A 20,767-nucleotide genomic window follows, 5' to 3' on the forward strand; every position below is an offset into this window, starting at 1 on the left:
TGCAAATACCCAATTAAGCGGCTGCCCCAATTATCCGAAGTTTCAGTGAATCCCCTGCACTCATTAGTAATGCCAAACTAATGTAGGTTATCCCTCTATCTGTGGTAAATTTTTTCCATCAGATAGAGGGATAACCTACTTTTAGCTTTTGTTCCCATAAGTGGGGAGCCATTGTTGAAAAAATTCCAAGTAGTAAGCAACTTAAATTCGATCAGGACTGTATTACATGAGAAAGTTGGGAATGTTTCATTCCTACTACTGGGACTGGTTTTCTTTACACAAATGTTATAGCCATGTTTCAGGGCCAATTTTTGCAATTTAGTGCCCTTGTCAGCAATAACAAAGTGATTATAATTTAACAGTGTCCAATTTTTATAAATATAAGAGGAACATAGCTTTTAACTTTTGTTCCTCTATGCAGAGGAATAAGTTGGGCCATTGAGAAAAAAACTCAAGTGGTACATGATGAGCTTGACACTTCTAACTGGTGGTGGTGTTTTTTTTTTATCCAAAAGTCAGTTGCACTTTCCCATGGATGATATGACTTTGCACTCAGGGCACTAAATTTTGCCTAATAACCCAAGAGGTTAATGGTGTATTAAAAAAAAAAAACAGTAATAAATAAAAAAAGCAAATGTGAAAAGTAACTCAACAAACAAATTATAACAGAATTTATAGTAATCATGTTTTTATTCCTTGTTGAAGATTATTTTGCAAAAAGATCCCAATTACTTATTTTTTTCAGAATTTTTTTTAAAGCATCACTGAAAAAAAGAAAAAAAAAATGTATCATCAATTTAGATTTCTCTCCTTTGTGAACTTAGAAAATAGTGATATAGTAAATATAAATGTTCACAACCGTAATTAAACATTTTTTCAGCTCTTCTAAAGTGACAAGCCAGGGTAGGGTCAGCAGGTACGTTATGTACCCCTTGATGCTGGAATCTGGTATTGTGACACTTTTTTAGAAAAGTAATACCACGATATACATTGTACAACTTAAGTATTTATTCAATGTTTTTAAAAATATTAAATTACATGCATCATACATTGTCTTTAATGATCATTAACATACTTACACTGCTATGTTACAACAGTGATGCCCACTGCAACTAGCCTGTAGCAACAGGCACTGCTTGCTACCCCAATACCCATACATGATTTCTCCTGGGTATCATATTTCTTAAGCATTTCAGAAGGTCGCTGCATTCTTTTGGAAAGGATTATAATTTTCACAAGTGATAGAGGTCTGTGTGCTGCACATTTTATCCAAAATGAAAAAGGACTATGAATGAGATATTACTGTGCTAACCAGGGGCACATCTAAATTGCAGACCCTTTGATTGTTGCATATGTCGATGACATTTTTAAACTGACTATTGTATTGGAACGCACCCCTTCCTGTAATTAGCATTTATCCCGTGTTGTTCAGAGAAGCGTTAAATGAACAGGCAGAGTAAAGAGTCTACTCCAATCACTCTAAAGCATTCAGTTTCATTAAATTTATGGTTTTGAGGTTCATTTCCCCCTTTCACAATAATATTCTACCCTTCTGTATCTTTCTCATCTCTCTTAAGTATTGAGTGTGATTTATCATTACAGTTAAATTACGATAAAGTTCTAGAAAAGTTCTCAAGAATGAAAAAAAAAAAAAAAAAAAAGTAAAACATTTTACTTTTTTAATTTAAAATTTTCTGCCTTATGTATATCTAGTTTTTTTTTCCTTGTAATATTTTATTTATGTATCATTGTTGCAGTTTATTTTGTTTTACATGTTTATTATCGTAATTATAAATTATAAGCAATGCCTATGCATTGCTTATAATTTATAGCATACTGTATATGATATCATGTATGTAATGAATAAAAAACTAAAAGTACTTACTAAATATATTAATAAAATAATCATTTATAAAATAGTTTGTTATTATTTACATATTTAATATATAATTTTTGTAATACAGGCATATACAGATATTCAGGCACCTCTTTTTTTTTTTTTAAACCAAAAATAACAGGTAGGTTAGCATTAGGCAGTTGGTGTCTTTTTATGTGAATGTACCTATTGACAAAAAATCCTGGCTATGCCACCGCAACAAGCTGGTCACTGCTCACATAGTGTAATTAGCAAGAGCAGTTTGTGCTTAGTTACAAAGTTTACCCTTTTTTATGTGAATTACAAGTATAAAATAAGCAAATAATATTCCAAAGACATGGACACATACAGCCACTCCTCGACTTACATGAGGGTTGCGTTCTGCGGAAATCTATGTAAGATGGAATTTCCCTAAATGCTTATGCAGCACTCGCAAATTTGATTGAAGAAAAAAAGAAATGTTTGACAAAAGTGTACCAAATTACAAAAATTTCAAAATTATAAAATTACAAAAAGAGAGAAGAGACAGGTATAATGTCAACAAATTTTATCTTTCGAGCATCGTTGCCAGAATTAACTCTCCAGCTGACAAGCACACAGCTGTGGAAGTTGAGGGCCTTGGAGATTTAGAAGGAGTTTTTTCCAACACATCACAAAATTTCTCTGCAGCTGCAGAATCAGCACTGGTGGCTTCACCGCATACTTTTAATGTTTTGGAAACCAGCACAATGCTTAAACCACCCATTGCTTGTCATGAACTTGGCTTGGGGTTCACCGTACTTATCCATAATATCTTCATAAATATTTCTTGCTTTTGCTTGAATGGTCATTGGACTCAGGGGCACTTGCTTCTGAATCTGATTTTCCATCCATATTATTAATAGCTTTTCCATCTTCGATATATAGTACCTGAACGCTGTTTTGTGATCACTGTTGATCTTAAATGCGTTGATCCTTTAACATGATCTTTTATACATGCACTATCCCTTAAAATAGTATTCACTGTTGAAGCAGCAAGACCTAATTCCGCACAATAGATAGCAAACTTTGTCCTGCTTTGTACTTCTTAATTAATCATCATTTCTAAATCAATTTTGTTTTGTTTCCTAGCACTTGCACTTTCCATTGGTCCTTTCCCTTCACCATTGTAATACATATATAGGAATGAAGAGAAGATTCTGAAAATTTATTTGTTTTTTATATGATTGAAGATTTCAGTGAAGGGGAACTCATTTCACCATGATACTAACGTAAAAACCCACAGAATTCCAGTTATCGGTATCATCATAAATGTAATAAGATCGAGTTTACTACCCATTTATAATAGATTGCGCTAACAGAAAAGCCCAATAAACTGGAAAGTGCAAATTGTTTTATGGTCGTGACCTCCAGAAATGTGTTTTAGAAAAATATCACAAAGGCATTCAAAATTGATTCTTATAACACAGGCTCTTACAATAAAATCAGATTTTTATAATAAAGTTGAACAACTATGGCCCGTGGGCCGCATGCGGCCTATGAGCTTTAATTGTAATTTCGAAAAAAGTTTACTTATTTTATGCCTTTTGCGATGCCTTTTTGAAAATTAAATTTGTATATGTAATACATTATAGAATTTGTCGACTTGTAACTTGTAAAAATGAACTACCGAATATGGTGCCAATTTGTATTGTTAAAATTGAGATAGAATTTGAAATTGTGCACGAACCGGAGCGAGCCAACAGGCGCTTTTATAACAGTATAATTTGCGATTATAAACTAACTGCGCAAAACTACAGTAACAGACAACCGGTGATGACGACAACGGCTTTGCTGTGGTGGCAGAGTAATAGGATAGAACTGCTGACCGGTCGCAGTTCCAATCTGTTTTCTCTGACGGTCATCCCGCAGTTAGTTATCTTTGGTTATTATCTTGGTGCCGTAGCGATAAAAATAATATTTATGCCCTTTTAAAAATGAATAAAAAATTAAAACTTCAACAAGAGCATCGTGTCTTCAATGAAGAGTGGAACACAAAATATTTTTTTGCTAACATAAATAACGACTATTTGTCTCATCTGCCGGGAGAGTGTCTCAGTGTTGAAAGAGTACAATATTAAAAGACATTTCACTACTAAACATTCTGAATATGGTGCCAATTTAACTCCGGAAGTGAGAAAGAAAACTGCTGATGGATCGATTCAAAATTTATCTAGACAACAAAATGTGTTTATGCGGCTAACTAAGGAACAAGAAGCTACTGTAGAGGCAAGTTTTGTTATTTCTCATATAATTGCAAAAAGCAACAAGCCTTTTTCTGATGGAGACTATATTAAAGAATGTATGACTGAAGTTTGTGGAATTATATGTCCTGACATTAAACACAAATTTGAGAATATAAGTTTATCTCGGCGAACCGTAGTAAGAAGAATTGAATGTATCGATACAAATTTGAATGAGCAATTATTATCAGTATTAGAATCCATAACATGGTACTCAATAGCTCTTGACGAAAGTAATGACCCTAAAGAATACTGCATAGTTATTAATTTTCATACGTGGATGTACCACCTCTAATTTTCAAATTATTGAAGAGCTTCTTTCAATGGAATCTCTTAAAGACCAAACAACGGGCTGATATATTTGAAAAAGTTGAAAAATGCTTAACAAGATATAATTTACAATGGAACAAAATGGTAAGCGTAACAACTGACAGAGCACCAAGTTTGACAGGTAAAAATGTTGGAGCGTTAAAGAAAATTCAGGATAAAATTTGTGAAAATTATCCTGATTATAATTTAATTACAATTCATTGTATTATACATCAACAAGTATTATGTAAAATTGTGTTAAAAGTTGAACATGTCACATCTTGTATTATTAAACTAGTAAATTTAATATGATCGAGGGGCCTGAGACAGACAATTCGTTAATTTTCTTTAACATATTGAATCCGAGTACACAGATATTCCTTATCATAGCCAAATTTGATGGCTTAGCTTAGGAAAAGTTCTTCGACAAGTATGGGATCTTAAAGATGACATCATTCTATTTTTAAAACTGAAAAATATTATGGACTTTCCCGAATTAACTGATAATAACTGGATTTGTGATTTTGCGTTTACCCTGGATGTTGTGACACACTTAAATACTTTCAACACCGTGTTACAAGGGAAAAATTTATATGCCCACGACATGGTAAAAAGTTTGAATGGATTTCAATTAAAATTCCAGTTGTTCCTTCGACATTTATTGATGAACAAGGTAAACCACTTTCCAACCATGAAGTTGCTGAAGATTCTAGAAAATAAATTTGAAAAATATTGTGAAATTATCAACGCACTGAATGACGACTTTTCACAAAGATTTGGAGACCTCCGAAAAATTGAGACAAGTTTGGCAATAGTGCACGACCCATTTTCAATAGAAACTGATAGTGCACCGAGTGAACTGCAACTTCAGATTATAAATCTGCAGTGTGATACAGATTTAAGGGAATTGCACCGTCATGAGGAAATCTGTAAATTTTACAATACAGTAAACCCCCGCTATTCGCGGGGGTTACGTTCCTGAGAAATGCCGCGAATACTGAAAACGCGAATACTGAGTTATGGCTCCCATAGTAATAAAGGGGTTCTGTTCCAAAGTATGAAATATATAAGAAAAACTAGTCTAAAATTTTGTCTGTGTAGGTATTATATGTACCTTCATAATATGACTATGTACATAGACAGTACATAGTGAAATGCAAGCATATGGCATCGAAATGAAAATAAGAAACAATTTAATATTAAATGTAATATTTATTAGAAATTTCAAATAAATCTTTCAAACCAGCGTCTTTGCTAGCTAAAAAACCTATCCCGCCAGTGCTATCACCAGTTTCGCTAAAGCGTTGATAAGGAGTTTTGCGTTTTCACGAATGATGAGTGAAGTTAACGGAATTTTATTTTGAGTTCGGTCTTCTACCCACAAATTTAAAGCCTTTTCCATTTTTTCTAATTTAACATCACGAGTTACAGAGCAAATTTTTGAAGCGATTAGCGCGTTTTCACGGACACTACGGCGGATTTTTTCTTCCGATTTCTTGATTGATCGTACCGTTGACTCATTGATTTTTATAATGTTTTGCCACTGAGGAGACACTTTCACCATTAGAAATTTTATCTAATAACTCAATTTTATTCGCTAATGTCATCACCTTCTTTGATATTTTCACATTTCTCTTGCTATTCGTAGTCATATTTTTGTAGGGGTTAGAAAGAACTTGTCCACAATAAAGTCACATTCTTCCGTTAACACACTCGAAAAAGTCTGTTTTACACTGCAAAACGGTAGATTTATTACTTTTGTACGCATATCAATTTATAAATTTATTCAATTTATAAGCATATAAATTAAAAGCAAACGACGAAACCTTCCATAACAAGCGCATAACACATACTGAACAAGGATTAGAGAGAAACATTCACGCTCGCGATTTTGTCACCCCTCTCCCCCACCCACCCACTGAGCACTGTTTTGACCGGGAAAGATCATTTTAGCCACGCCCATGTTTTTTTTATGGCGGAAAATATTCACGGCGCTTTAAAATCCACATTTTTTAGGTTTTCATTTTATATTAAATCGGCGATCGCGAATACGCGAAACCGCGAATACAGATACCGCGAATAGCGGGGGTTTACTGTACTCTTAATTCGGACAAATTCGATGAAGTTAAAGATTTTGCCCGAAAAATGTTGGTTATTTTTGAATCAACCTACATATGTGAACAAACATTTTCCATCATGAATCTAAATAAAAATTCTTTACGATCAAGCATCATTGGTGAACATTTACAAGCAGTTTTAAGAATCTCAACTACAAAATTAACACCCGAAATTAAAAAAATGTTAAAAGATGTAAAACAGTTCCATTCATCTCATTAAATTCTTGGTTGTTAGAGAATAATTTTTATGTTATATTTCTTCATGATAAATAATATATATCTAAAAATAGTATTTTACATGTGGACCGCCTTCTTTTTGAATTCCTAATGTGGCCCTTCAGCCAAAAAGTTTGCCCAGGCCTGTTATAACGGAACATATGATAACGATGAAAGGGTAGTGCAATTTCCATTATAAAAATGACTTTTAGAAAGATAAATAGCTTAGTTATATAGAGAAAATTTCACCTTCCAAGGTCTTGGAACGAATTATCAAAAAAATACTAATGTGTTATTGGGTTCATATCGACATTAGCATTAGTAGAGGGATATGATGCAAGAAAGCAAGCTTATTCAGCATCAGCCAAAAAAATAACACCACTCCCATTTCACCCCTCCATTCGTTCAAAATACCTGTCCTGCTGAGTCTTACATTTGTTTAGGCTATTAACTTCAACAACAAGTGATGGAAGTCAGTTCCACCAACCAACTACCCGCTGGCTAAAGGCAAATTTCCGCACATCTATCCTACATCTGGCTTTCCTCAATTTGAATTTATGCCCTCTCAGGTGATTATTCTGAGCAAGAGGAAGAATCCCATTGGCATTGAGCATGCTCAAACCCATTCAAGGCCTTATACACCTCTATCAGATCACCTCGCCAGTGCCTAGTCTCCATACTCTGTAATTTGCAAAACTTAAGCCTTTCTTCGTAAGAGCAACCCTTTGTTCCATTCACTAATCTTGTTGCCCTTCTCTGTACTCGTTCCAGCAGCTCTACATCCTTCTTGAAATGAGGCCTCCAGGCCTGTATACAGTACTCAAGGTGTGGCCTGACCATTGCCTTATACAAGGGAATAATCACCTCCCTATCCCTGCTAGTTTCAAGATACCTCCATTTATTCCTATGGGATGCAAAATACGCTTCCATGATTTATTTAAGTTTGCACCGCACAGCAAAAACTTACGTAAAGTCGAATGTCCATAAGTCGAGTATTACGTTAGCCGGGAAGTGGCTGTATATATGTACAGTTATACATAATAAACAATATAATACTTATTTTTAATGAATTAATGTACATATACACAGGCTGTGTATATGTACATTAATATAAAACTATATGACTATTAAATGGCAGCCAAAAGAACCCATGCAATCCTATCACATGCGAGAAATCAACAGAATTCTTCTCAGTGAAATTGTTATCATTCTCATATTGACTAAATTAACATCCATCTACTTGTGAATATTATTCATATAATTAAAAGAATAAAATTTTAAAGGAGAATTATGAAAATTCTGCAGTTTTGTTGAGTATCTGACTAAAAATTTCTCTTGATTAATTAATACTGAATGTACTGAACTTTTATGTATATTTTGAACCCATTTAAATCAAAAGACGCATTTTGGTCAATTGAACATTGAATTAATCAGAAGTACTGTGATCATATAGTGCATCAGCAAAAAAGGGGAGGCACTAATGTTTTACTGTAGTGTAGGTACTGCTCCACAGACTTTATTTATTCACTGTCCGTTAAGTGTATAACAGCTCTTCGAGTATTTTTCCATGTTTGGTACAACTACTAGTTCATGAATTAAATTTTCAAGTGAATATTACAAAATTTAAGGAGGTCCATCCCACTCCCATTTGTATATGGGGGGGAGGTTATATTTCAGTGGCCAAAGACCTATTAAAAAATAACAGGTCTTTAGCTTTCCCACCTTTTGTTTCATTACTGTGGAAAGGTGCTTGATCACATCACCTTTCCCACTATATAATAAAGTAGCAGCAGAGGTGCAAAAAAGCAAATTCTTAAATTAAATTCAGTATACGATCTTTTGAAAACTATCATATTTCTTAGTTGCTTTAATAAGAAATGTGATTATTACAAAATATTATAGATTTCTTTATAAAGATAATTCACCTGTTAAGATCTGTTGATAAGACCTTCCTTGCAAGAGGTTGGGGGAAGAGTATGGAAAACCATTAAGAAGCAGTGAGCTTTAACAGAGTGATATTCTTAATAATGCCATAAGTGAATGTAATATGAGAGGTGGTCAAGTTCTGAAAAAAGACGGGCACAAAATTCTTTTATTATTGTTACAGTCAGTTCTGCTATAATGCACATTTTCACAATTCGACTGATATATTAGGGAAAAATGTGAGTATAATGCGATTTTCATGTTGGCTGATGCGCGATTTTGTCTGTGAGTAAAATTAGGTGAATGCAGCACCAAGTTGAACGTGTCAACCTGTGCAGCAATACATACAAGTTAATACGAAGCTTAAAAAATGTCAAACGACAAATGTGTGAGAGCTATATTTCCCCATTTACTGTAGTTGTATTGGTCGGAGACACACTGTTCTCATTCAGTGTATTCACAATTGTAGGCTGACTTATGTTTTCAGGAGCTCACATTTTTCTGTTCAAACAAAAATTTCATGAGGCGTGAGCAGATGAGCACATTTCTGGAGATCACTACCATAAAACCAAAACTATTTTATCGAGTTTACTACCTATAAACAGGTAGTAAACTCAATCTTACTGCATTTGCCATAATACCGATAGCTAGAATTCTGTGGGTTTTTTATTATTAATGTGAAATGTGTTTCCCCTTCCATGAAATCTTCAATCATATTAAAAACAAAGTTTTAAAATCTTCTCTTCATTCCTATTTTTAAAGATTTGTAAACTAGTCTCACTTGTGCAATTTGTGCATCCCATGTTCATTGTTATTGAGTGCTTATCTTTTTTACTGTTTTAAATTTTACAATCCAAAAAAGAAAGAAAATGACAGTGAACAGATATCAATCAAACAAACTTCATATCTTGGCAAGGTAAAGTTCTATAAATTACTGTAATATTACAGTAATTTATTAGAGATTTAAAATGTTTAAACCTGTTAGTAATTTTATTGGGTTTCTAACTTTTTTTAGTGTTTTACTCACTAGACTGAACATTTTTTTTTTTTTTTAGTGCTCTGCCCCTTATCCCTATTTTTTTTAGCCCATAAAAATTTAGCCTTTTACCACCAGTCATCAAATGGGATAAAAATCTGTCTGGATTAGCAAGAATTAGTTTAAATTCTATTTTTAGGATTCCACCTTCCAATATTTGTCATGAATAGAGGGGGTTTCCAGAAATCCACCTTGTCCAAACATTGGACATCTGTAAATGCTCATGTATTATTGTTAAAATGCTTCAATGGGAAATGGTACTCTTCAAGTTTAGACACATTAAATCTTCTGTTGAATAAGATTTTTTCCCCCTTACAATGGCAATTTTTGGTCCTTGATTGGTTATATGTAGTTACAGCTGATGCTTTATAGAATATTTTAGCAAGGGCATTTGCTATCTCCAGAGAGGAGGATATGTCCTATCCATTCCAGCTGAAAATTGGAGGGGGGGGGTATATCGGTGGATATTTGCCCTTTAACTGTTTGATTTTTTCCCCCGGATTATGTTGATATCCATGTCTTTAGTAATAGTAGATGCAAAGTGTATCCATGAGCCTTTTTTTTTTTTTTTTTTTTTCCAGTTCATCTAATTTGCCTAGCTTTTGCTTAGTAATGTATTCAGTCACATTGCATATGGGTTGTTTCTGTATAATGTGACTCTTAAGACAGATACTTGCAAAAAAATTTTTACAATCTGCTTTGGAAAATTTCCAGGCTGTTCAATTTTCTGCATGTAATAATCTTGTTGTTTGTAGATGGAAAATGATCATTGCCATAAGGATAATTTAGTACAATCCACTCTATGCTTGGGAGTAGAATGGGGAGCATATGGAGAGGTCAATAGCAGAGGTGAGTCCTGCTGGGAAGTACAGATGAGTATATGATCTAGTGTTAAGTAACGTTACTTATTTGCATTTGCTCATCCAGTAAATTTTCTGTTATCTGTCCTCTTCTGCCCATACGGGCACAACTTCCTAATTGGTGGTGACCATTGAAGTTGGCTAAACAAAAAGGAGCAAGTATTTGTGCTACAAGTTCTTCTAGGTCTTTGGTGGTGAATGGATGATTTGGCAACAGGCATACAGAAATGATAGTTAAATAAAATACAAACATATCATGGATATGCAACTGCTTCAATTAAGGTTTGAGAAGAGATATGACTGAATGGTATTCTCAAATCTATTAGAACTGCCACACCTCCGTGGGGTGAGAAGTTAAATTTCTGTTCTTTCAATAAAATGTATAACTTTTAATCAGTGGGGTTAAACTGGTCTCTTTAAAACAAAGCTACTGGGTTATATCAGGAGATTAAACCATTGGGATCATCGATATTGCTCCGTAAACCTCTGCAGTTCCATTGAAGGACATACTGCATTATTTATCTTTGCTAGTGTAAGATGAATCTGTCTGTTTTTTTATGGGCTGTTTGCTTATGCCAATCATTTTTACTTTTTTCTTTCTTAAGGGAAAAAAAGGGGTATCTAGAGTCTTGACCATCTTCTTCTATGCTTGAATCAAGAGAGCATCCCATCCCCATATCATCTTCTGCATGAAGATCAATTACTCTTTCCATCTTGGTCATTTACTCTTTTTCATCTTCGACTCAAAAATACATATGTTACATTACGGGAATACGGTGCTCGCTTAGCGCTCTGTTTTTTGGAAACGAATTATCAGCGTTAAGTGGGGGTCACCTGTATTGATTGAACTGCATCTAGCCTTTGTGGTTTCTTTCTTATTTGATTGTGTAAAATGATTTTTGGTGGAACTGTGATTGGGGGTTACTTTTTTGATCTGTTACATGTGGTCTTGAAGATAACGGATGGTTCGAAGGCACATATCTTGCCCATTGATCCTCGAGGCTGTTATATTATCTCAGATATGTCAAGCTTGGCTCGCTACATGGAGTCTAAAATACTGATGGAATTAATATTTGGGTGACACTAAAGTCAAGCAGTCCAAATTTCAGCCAAGTCTGGTTGGTCTGTGACAGCCAAATCTGCTTGCACCTTCACGATGGTGGGACTGTTAGTAGCTTTGGGTATAACCCCATGTGCAAGTCCTGAAATATGCTGCCTATTATATTGGAGGTTACCACCCAGATGTGGACTAATGCAAGCAGGGATAGAGGTGTCTCATCCCTAACACACAGAGGAATGCCACCCCTCTGTGTTATCAGGCACTCTCCTCAACCAGTATTATACCACCGCTTTGTTTATTGGAGGCTTGAGGTGGTGGAACCCATGTTTAGTTTGCACAGCAAAGCTCCAGCAACCCTCCCATCTCTTCCAATCACACACACACACACACACACACACACACACACACACACACACCATGATGGGTGTCTTTTGCAGTTATGATGGGCATCATGGCAAGATTCAACATTGAGGGTACAGCTCTAAAAATGTGTTCTCAGGCTATTTACTAGATAGTTCAGCAGACTGAACCTGTTGGTAACTCTCTAGGAGGCTTCCAGATCAGCTAATGTATTAGCTCACTGCCTCTATATGCCATATAGTGAGTGGAGGGAGTTCAAGTAGTATGTGGGGGGGGGCATTGCCAAGGCCATGTTACTTCAAGGAGCTGGATATATTCTGCAATGTGTACGCCATATCCAAAAACTTCATTACTTCATACACCATGTCCTCCCTACCTTTTCTTACTACTGAATACATCATGAATAGTCAAACTAATAGAACAAACGTACATGCAAAAAGATTCCTTGTTCATTTCACAAATATACATAGTTTCAAAATATACCAATAGTTCCAAATATAAGATATACATAGTTCCAAACTCAATGATGTTCAATCCCACTTACAACCTGCCAAACTCCACATACTTTTTCTGACAGAATCCCAATTATCAGTTGATTCAGACACTGCTCATCTCAGTTTGAATTATTTGCTATATAATTCCTTTCACTTCAAAGGTAGTAATTGTGTATATGTATGTTCTGATATTCTTTGTCACAGACTCAGTAAGTTAGAATCCTCTTTTTGTTCTTCTTTGGCTTATAATCTTTCTATTGTCTCTCTCTCTCGTTCTCCCAACTCCATTAATCACTTGGAACTCTTTTACTTCCTCTCTTTGAAACATGACTTTCTTCAGTCCAACTTTCCTAACAGTGAGGTAATTTTCCTTGGTGATTTTTATTTTCACAATTCCAGCTGGCTTCCATTTTCTAGTCACACAGAACTAGTTGGTCTGCTTTTGATTACGAATGATCTTGCACAGATTGTTATTTGCCTATGTGAATACCAGTCAATACCAACTATACAGCCAGCACTCTAGATCTTTTTGTCACTAACAACCCTTCTAATTACATGGTTGAGGTGGGTGGTCATCTAGGCACCTCAGATGCAACTTAGTGATGGTCTCTTCTCCAGTGGAGCCTTTCTCCCATGGCCATTCTCAACCTCATGTTGTTTGCCATTACAAGAATGCAAAATGGGATGACCTGCGAGATTTCTTTTCCTTGGTCAATTACTGTTTCAAATCTCCTGATGTCAACATTTGTTCAGATTGTGTGAGTGAAGTTATTCTTATAGGGATGGTATCCTTTATTTCACACTCTACTTTAAAATCTCATCCTTTATCAAAACTTTGGTTTTTCAATAAATGTCCTAAGGCTGTTCCAGATAAGAATGTTGCATCCAAATCTCTGGATTCATTTTCTGCCTACAAGAATTCTTATAACAATTGTAAAGCAGTTATTATCAGTCCAAACTAGATTTTGAGCAGGCTAAGAATAGAAAACTTGCTTCTTGTCCGTTCGGACAAGAAGCAAGTTTTTAACACAAAACTTTGCTATTGCCAAGGTGGGCTGCAAAAAAAAAAAAAAAAAAAAGTCTGAAACACCATAACACGTATGGAAAGAATTTCTATAAGCTCTGGCAGTATTCATTGCACAATCATTGAGGGAAGACTGTAGCAGTTATGGTATGATATCAACAGCAGATATAATTAATTTCCCTGCAGTAATTTACACATTTACTGCATATTGTAATGCCTTTAGTAAATATAAAGAATTTATGTCATTTATTAAATAGGTATTCCAGCCTATAAAATTACACTAGAAAGTAGGACATTTTGTTTTAACAATGTTTTGCATATGGTTTCAACATTCTTTTTGGATTAAAGCTGTTCACAAGTTGTGGGACTTTGAATTTCATTGATGACATTTTGAATAATTCATATAAAAATGCATATTAAAACCCCCATATCATTGGTTGGGGGAATAGCAGTGACTTCAAAATACATCACAATTCAAAATAATCCAATAACAACTTAACAAGTAATACTAAATGAAGTTAACATTTTTATGGATAAGCAAAGTAACTTGAGAGCTGAAAATGTAGCCACCCACATCCATAAAAGAAAGGAACTTTGTTGCAAAATAATCCCTTTGTAAAGATGCAACCATTCCAACTTAACCCTTGTATGAGGGAACACTGATCTATATATATATATATATATTTTTTTTTTTTTTTTATGTGTGGAAGGATACATTTATATCCTGAAGGATACTTCAGGAAGGATACATTTAGCTCTAGATTTTGAATTGCTTCAAACAATGTGTCCATTAAACTTTAAATTCATGTGAAGGGAAAAAGTTAATATGAATGTATTCCTTCTAAACTCTGGAAGATTACAAGCTGTCACCATGAACATTTACCTAATCATAATTGCAAATAATGTTATTATAAAATTGGCAAGGATAATTGCTTCCCTGTTTGAAACTTTAAATTGGAGAAAGTAGCATTCCAAAGAAATCAAGAAGTTCTGAGTGATATTTCAAATTTAGAAAGTAATAAAAACAACACATTTTACACAATTATGTAAAAATATTTTAAATGCCCAAAAGAGATTACGGAGTAACAGCCAAAGGTCTATATTTTAGATCCTTCTGTGTTCCATACGCCATTAGTCACCTTTGTGAAGTAACATGTGGCAACATTTTGTTAAACAATATCATGCATTTTTGACCTGTTATGTCACTTTAAATTGATTAAATAGCAAACATGGTGTTCATCCAATCTACCACCCAAATTTACATGTCGTGAATAATTGCATAAATGATTAACTGGCTTGTAGTGAGTTTATGAATGTCATTCCTAGGTGAATGCAGTATTCACATTAGGCACAGATCAGCTAAAAAATGGCTTAGTTTGCATTTTTGGATTGTGTAAAGAAATCTCACAATCACAGTACTCATCATGAGATTTCCTACTGATATCAACCACCATACATAGTGTGGGATATACTAAATTAAAAAATGTTCTAAAGAACTGCATTAATTGGTGATGTCTAGGTACTTGTTGAGAAACTGTTTAAATTATTTCAAAAACTTAGTATATTGAAGTTTGCTATGTTAACTGAACATTTTAATACACAAAATTTTAAAACTCATTTAAAACTAAAATATATAACCTTATTCTATTAATAATTGATCATAATTTTTTCCCCTTCTAGTCCTGCCTTTCTTGTCATCAGCAAATACATAGAAATGCTCCCATTTGCCCACTTTGTAAAGCCAAAAGTAGATCAAGAAATCCTAAGAAACCGAAGCGCAAACTTGATGATTGAGTTGATAATTTCATTATAAACAGCATAATTTAAAGAATTTTAACTATGATCATCTCATCAAAATGATACATTCCAGTCATATGCTCAGTTAGTCTTCCTGTTTGTAAGCTATTTGACATTTGCACCAATCATGTATGTATGTTCATATTTTTCATGTGTTTTAGTCTAACTAAAATGTGCTATCTCAAATGATTTTGTTGGAATTATTTAGGGTTTTTTTTTTTTGTAGTCTGCAGTGGTTGAAATGCAACATAACATTTTTATTGGCTCTTGAATATATGCCATTTTTTTAAAATTCAGTATTGTGGAGATTGCAGTAATTTCAAAAGAAAATTTATTTTTTGTTCATAATTCAGCATAAACAATAATGTTAGTTATTAATGTATTTATTAAAAATAGTTGAAACCTATAAGCTCTAAAATTTTCAGGTAAAAAAAAAATGTATCGGTACAATACAAAGACTTAAGTTTGTGTTGTTGAATGTGTTGCTGCTTTTCTGGGGATTAAACCAGTTTCATTTCTTGTTGTGTTGGAAAGTGAGTAATAATGTTTATCATAATAGTCATACTTAATGATTATAAGGGTAACCAAATTCTGTCACTAAAGAAGGTTTGTATCTATAATATGAGATTGCCATAATCGTGACTAGTATATCAATGGTTGTTTAAAAACAGTAGCATATATGTGGTTTTTTTTTTTTTTGTACAGAATAGTCAGTTGTAAACCACAATAATTTTCTTAAATACTATAAGGGTTGTGATAAAAGTAAAAAGCACATTTATTTTAGACAAATGAGAAGGCACAAAAATAGAAACAAATGGTCCCAGAAATACCTGTACACTTTATTACCCTTCTGTAAAAAGAAAAAGAAAAAAAAAAAAAAGCAGCAGATAAATCCATGAATATCAGGTCTTTTTCATTCTCCGCTATCTCAAGACAGTTAAATACTGCTAAGTGTTTTAGCTTCTTGTAACACATATGGGAGATACGGTGACACTGTATTACTCTCATAATTCCCCCACCCCATGATTTTTCAAAAGCCTTCAGGTGAGGGACCAAGTTTGGACCCAAACTTGTGCAGTTTTGGCTGTGAAGGGCTTGTATAACAATATTGTTTATTTTCTGATTGTACAATGAAAGTTTATATTCCAAGGATGCTATAATTTCGTATATGGCATGGTATCTACTGCTAAGCCATCATGCGATTTTTGACTTCCTGTAGTTATTGGTAAACCACAGTATAGCTGTTAACAAAATCTGTATTCACATTCTTGAAGTGTTTCATCCATCTTCTGACTTTACTTGTCACTCATGCTGGCAGCTGTATATATCATGTAGTTGCCTGCTGCTGAGTTCCCCTACTTCACAGTAATTCAATTGCTGCATGTTGATGAAATATGATTCTTAGTGGAAAGAATAGATAACCCTGTTTTACACAATATACACTGGTGTGCAAAACTTAAGGACCAACACTATTCTAAAGGTTACAACCACAAAATCTTTACTTAAGATACTCTTTACTGATGAGAGTAGATTCAGTCTCAGCAGCAATTCTGGAAGTCAGCTAATCTGGCAAGAGGTTGGTACACGGTATCACCCCACAAACATCATTGAAAGGGATTGATATGGCGGTCAAGATGTTATCTTGGATGGACGTACACAACTCCAGATACTGGAAGGTGGTACTGTAACCGGTGCACGTTACTGTACTGAGGTAATCCTTCCCCCGTGTGCATCTGTTCTGAGGTGCCATGGGCCCCGAGTTCATGTTTATGGATGAAAACGCCACACCCCATCTCACTGCAGCTGTGATATGCTTTTAGAAAGTGAGGATATTGTTTGTATGGATTGGTCTGCCCATTCTGCCGATCTAAATCCCATCAAACACATATGGGATGCTCTGGGGAGATGCCAAGCGGTACGTCTACACCCACCAGAAAATATTCACCAGCTGAAGACGGCGCTGACAGAGGAATGGACAATGTTACCGCAAGAACTTATCAACAACATTGTTCTAAGTATGGACAGGTGGTGCAAAGCCTGCATCTACATTAGGGATGGCCATATCTCCTACTGAGGACCACCTCTTCCCTTTGTTCCATCTTTGGCCGTGATGCATCTGTATCATGGCAGCCAGTGCTATGTTGCCATTTTTGAATAAAGTCCCTTTGTACCATTTTGTTTCCTTCATCATTTCTATACCTCACGAGGTTCCTTTGGTATGCTTTTCCCATATCCAGGCCACTCCTATGAGAAGCTACAGGTGAAAACCTGACTGGTCCTTAAATTTTGCACTCCAGTGTGGTGTGCACCAATAGCCTGGTGCTCATCGCTTTTGGTACAAACCTTATATATGCATTTTCTTTTATTTCCAAAAAAAGGGTTTTTATTCCACTTAACTTTTCCCAGGAACCTTGCTAGCTTATTTTTATATCTTGTATTTTCACTGCCATTTGGGTTTTGGAATGTGATTTCTTGGGATGAATAATAAAATAAATTTGTTTGCTTCATTATATTCCATTTTCAGTCACGGGAATCATTCTGATTCTACTGAAGACCAAGGCTGATAAATCAACACTATGGCTTGGGCTTACATTCAGCTTAGAAACAAATACCATTATCCACAGTTCTGCCTTAGTCATTAATATATTTTTAAATTGTATAGTGCTGCATATAGGTTATACCACATGTATTAGGAGTGACAAATGAAGCAAGAAAGATTTACGGGGGAAAAAAAATAAAATAAAATACTTGCATCATTTGTCCATCCCGCAGAAGATTTTGACTTCTGCATTAAAATATTCCTTTATTCTGTGATAAGCTTAATTCTGCCGCACAGAGATTTTGTAAATATTTGAACACTAGTATAGCATGGTTGTTTATGTCAATATGATATCAAAGCTTGGGATAGTTTTTATTATTATTACTTCTACCACCCAAATTCCTTTTATCTTCAAAAAATCATGCTTCAAAATTTAGCACTATTTTCTATAATTAGTTCTAAATCCTGAAGGGATTTTCATATACACTGAGTGCCACTTTATTCGGTATACCTAACTAACAGCATATAGGTTATGCGATACAATTTAAGTCCTCAGAACAATCTGGATTTGTCATGGTATGGACTTGATGGGGTGTTAAAAGCATGCCACAAACTGGTCCACATTGATTCAGTCAGTCCTCACAGCTGTTTCAAATATGTCGGTTGCAGATCTCTGCTCTGAAGAGCTCATCCCCACTAATGCTCAGGTGGATTGAGTACCTATGATATGTGGTCAGAGAGAGGTCACCACAGTAGAGTGAATTCACTCTCGTGTTCTTAGAACCAGTTCTGTACAACTTGTTGGTAGAACCCATTTTCAGGTGGATATTACTGCAGCTATGAAGGAATGTTCCTTCAGAAACAATGTCCAAATAACCTGTAGCATGCAAATGTTGTTCCACTGGTAATAAGGGGCTCAATGTACACCATGGAACTATCTTCCTGACAAGGATGGATCCATAGACTTGTGCTGTTTCCCCATATTCTGGTCCTCCCATTTGTATGAAACAGCAGGAACCAGGATTTGTCTAACAAAGCAACATTTTTCCAATCCTCCACTGTTATAGTGAGTTGTTATTTGACTGAATATAGCCATACTGTTACCTTACACATGTAATGTCAACCTTTGTTCTTGCATCAATCATTGACAAGATGTTATTTGATTATTGGACCAATTATCAAGGTTTCTTCTGCTCCTATGCTTATCTTTGATGATGCTCAAGATTTCTAGACAAGATCACATATCTCTATTAGGGATTACTCTAAATTTTAATTTGTCTTGGCATAAGCACATCACAAAATTCACTGTCAATATTACTTTTCTTCCAAACAGCTGCTCATTTATACAAATAGCAAACCTGCCCTACCATGAAATATTGTTCCCACATCTGGGGTGGTGCCCCTGATGTGGGAACATCAGGGGCACCACCCCAGAAAAAAAATAAATAAAAAATAAAAAATAAATAAAAAAAATAAAACCTCTTTCAGGCTTCTATATTCCATGACGCATCTCTAACAAAGTGTCTCCACTCTCTGTCTCATAGACATTGTTTCTGACGTATGCCTTTTCTATAGATACTTCCATGGTCACTGTTCTTCTGAATTAGCTTCTATAATTCATCTTAATATCTATAATTCCTGCTCTCTTTCTTCCAAACCAGTCCAAGCACATGCCACAACCAGGGCTGGATTAAGGATGAAATAGGCCCTGGCCATATTTAAATTTGAGCCCCCTTATATATATATAGCACATACATATAAATACTACACAGGTTTTTATATTTATATTGTGAATAATGATGCCTTGATAAAAATGTAAACTAAGAGGTCAAAAATGTTTTGTGTGTTTTGACTTGAAAAATAAAGTAACAATAAAAACAATTTTAATAGAAATTTTTAACTTATTTATTGTACAATAAAAAGATATAAGAATAAAATTTAAACACATTAACAAGTTTAGTTTAAGTATGTTTTAATATTACACATTTTCTTGCTTTATTATTATTATTAGAAAATATTTATACTGAAAATGAGGCCCCTCTTCAGGTGAGGCCCCCGGCCATGACTGGTTTGGCCGTAACATTAATGCAGCCCTGGCTGCAACCAGTCAGCATGTTTTTACTATCCAACTGCAAACTCACAAAACCAACTTTTCTTCTTCCTCATTTATTCCTTCAACTTCTGTTTTCTGGAATAACCTACAGAAATTCAAGTCTAGTGTCAACAAGTATCTTCTTTCATCTTCTCACCCTTCAACTCATGCATGGTACTAATACCTCTCATGCTTGGGATCTTCATAAAAAAAAAAAATAATAAAATAAAATAAGTTAGCGAGACACGATAATACACTAAAGCAGGGCTGTAGTTTCTTAAATATTTATGTCAGTGCATCTGCCAATGAGTACCCCCACCACCTTTAAAGCTACTTAAAATATTTCATTCTGAATTGCACACATACAACGTCCATACATATCTGCTTTATATCAAAGGGTATGAACATATGATGGTTTACTGAAGGAGTGCTCTATTTTGTGAAAAGGGTAGGTGTATCTATTAAGGTGGCAACTCAGTGTAAAATATTTAATCAGCCAAGCTAGTAATTCTCTTGAAGGGAAGGGGGGGGCAGCATTTTTTTATAGACAGAAAGAAAATATATAATAATGTGTTATACAAATGCCAGCCAGGGATTGGAAGGATGTGTACAACATGTACTTGCTCACCATTTATAGTCTTTTCTGGTGACTGAATTTGGGCTCATCATTGATTAAATTTAACAAGAAAACTGCTTATTGTAGAAGGTCATAGAGCCATTACAAACAGTAATGAATTTCAGATGTACACAACCTGTTCCTAATGGATGTTCTAAGCCACAAACAGCAGTTTTCACAATAAGGA

The 20,767-nt window shown here is 34.6% G+C and overlaps 1 protein-coding gene across 1 annotated transcript in view; it reads left to right on the forward strand.

Annotated features, from left to right (window-relative positions):
• The window catches only part of LOC150091371 (zinc finger C4H2 domain-containing protein), a 100,430-nt gene extending 84,917 nt beyond the window's left edge, over positions 1–15,513 (forward strand). The window contains exon 5 of the mRNA XM_090383509.1: positions 15,217–15,513. Within this exon, the coding sequence (XP_090239635.1) occupies positions 15,217–15,330 (114 nt within the window). The 3' untranslated portion in view covers positions 15,331–15,513. The remainder of the gene's footprint in view (positions 1–15,216) is intronic.
• Positions 15,514–20,767: the final 5,254 nt, after the last annotated feature.

The sequence above is a fragment of the Mastigoproctus giganteus genome, chromosome 1 (genome assembly GCF_048544385.1).
Source record: "Mastigoproctus giganteus isolate SK-2022 chromosome 1, ASM4854438v1, whole genome shotgun sequence".
Lineage (NCBI taxonomy): Eukaryota > Metazoa > Arthropoda > Arachnida > Uropygi > Thelyphonidae > Mastigoproctus > Mastigoproctus giganteus.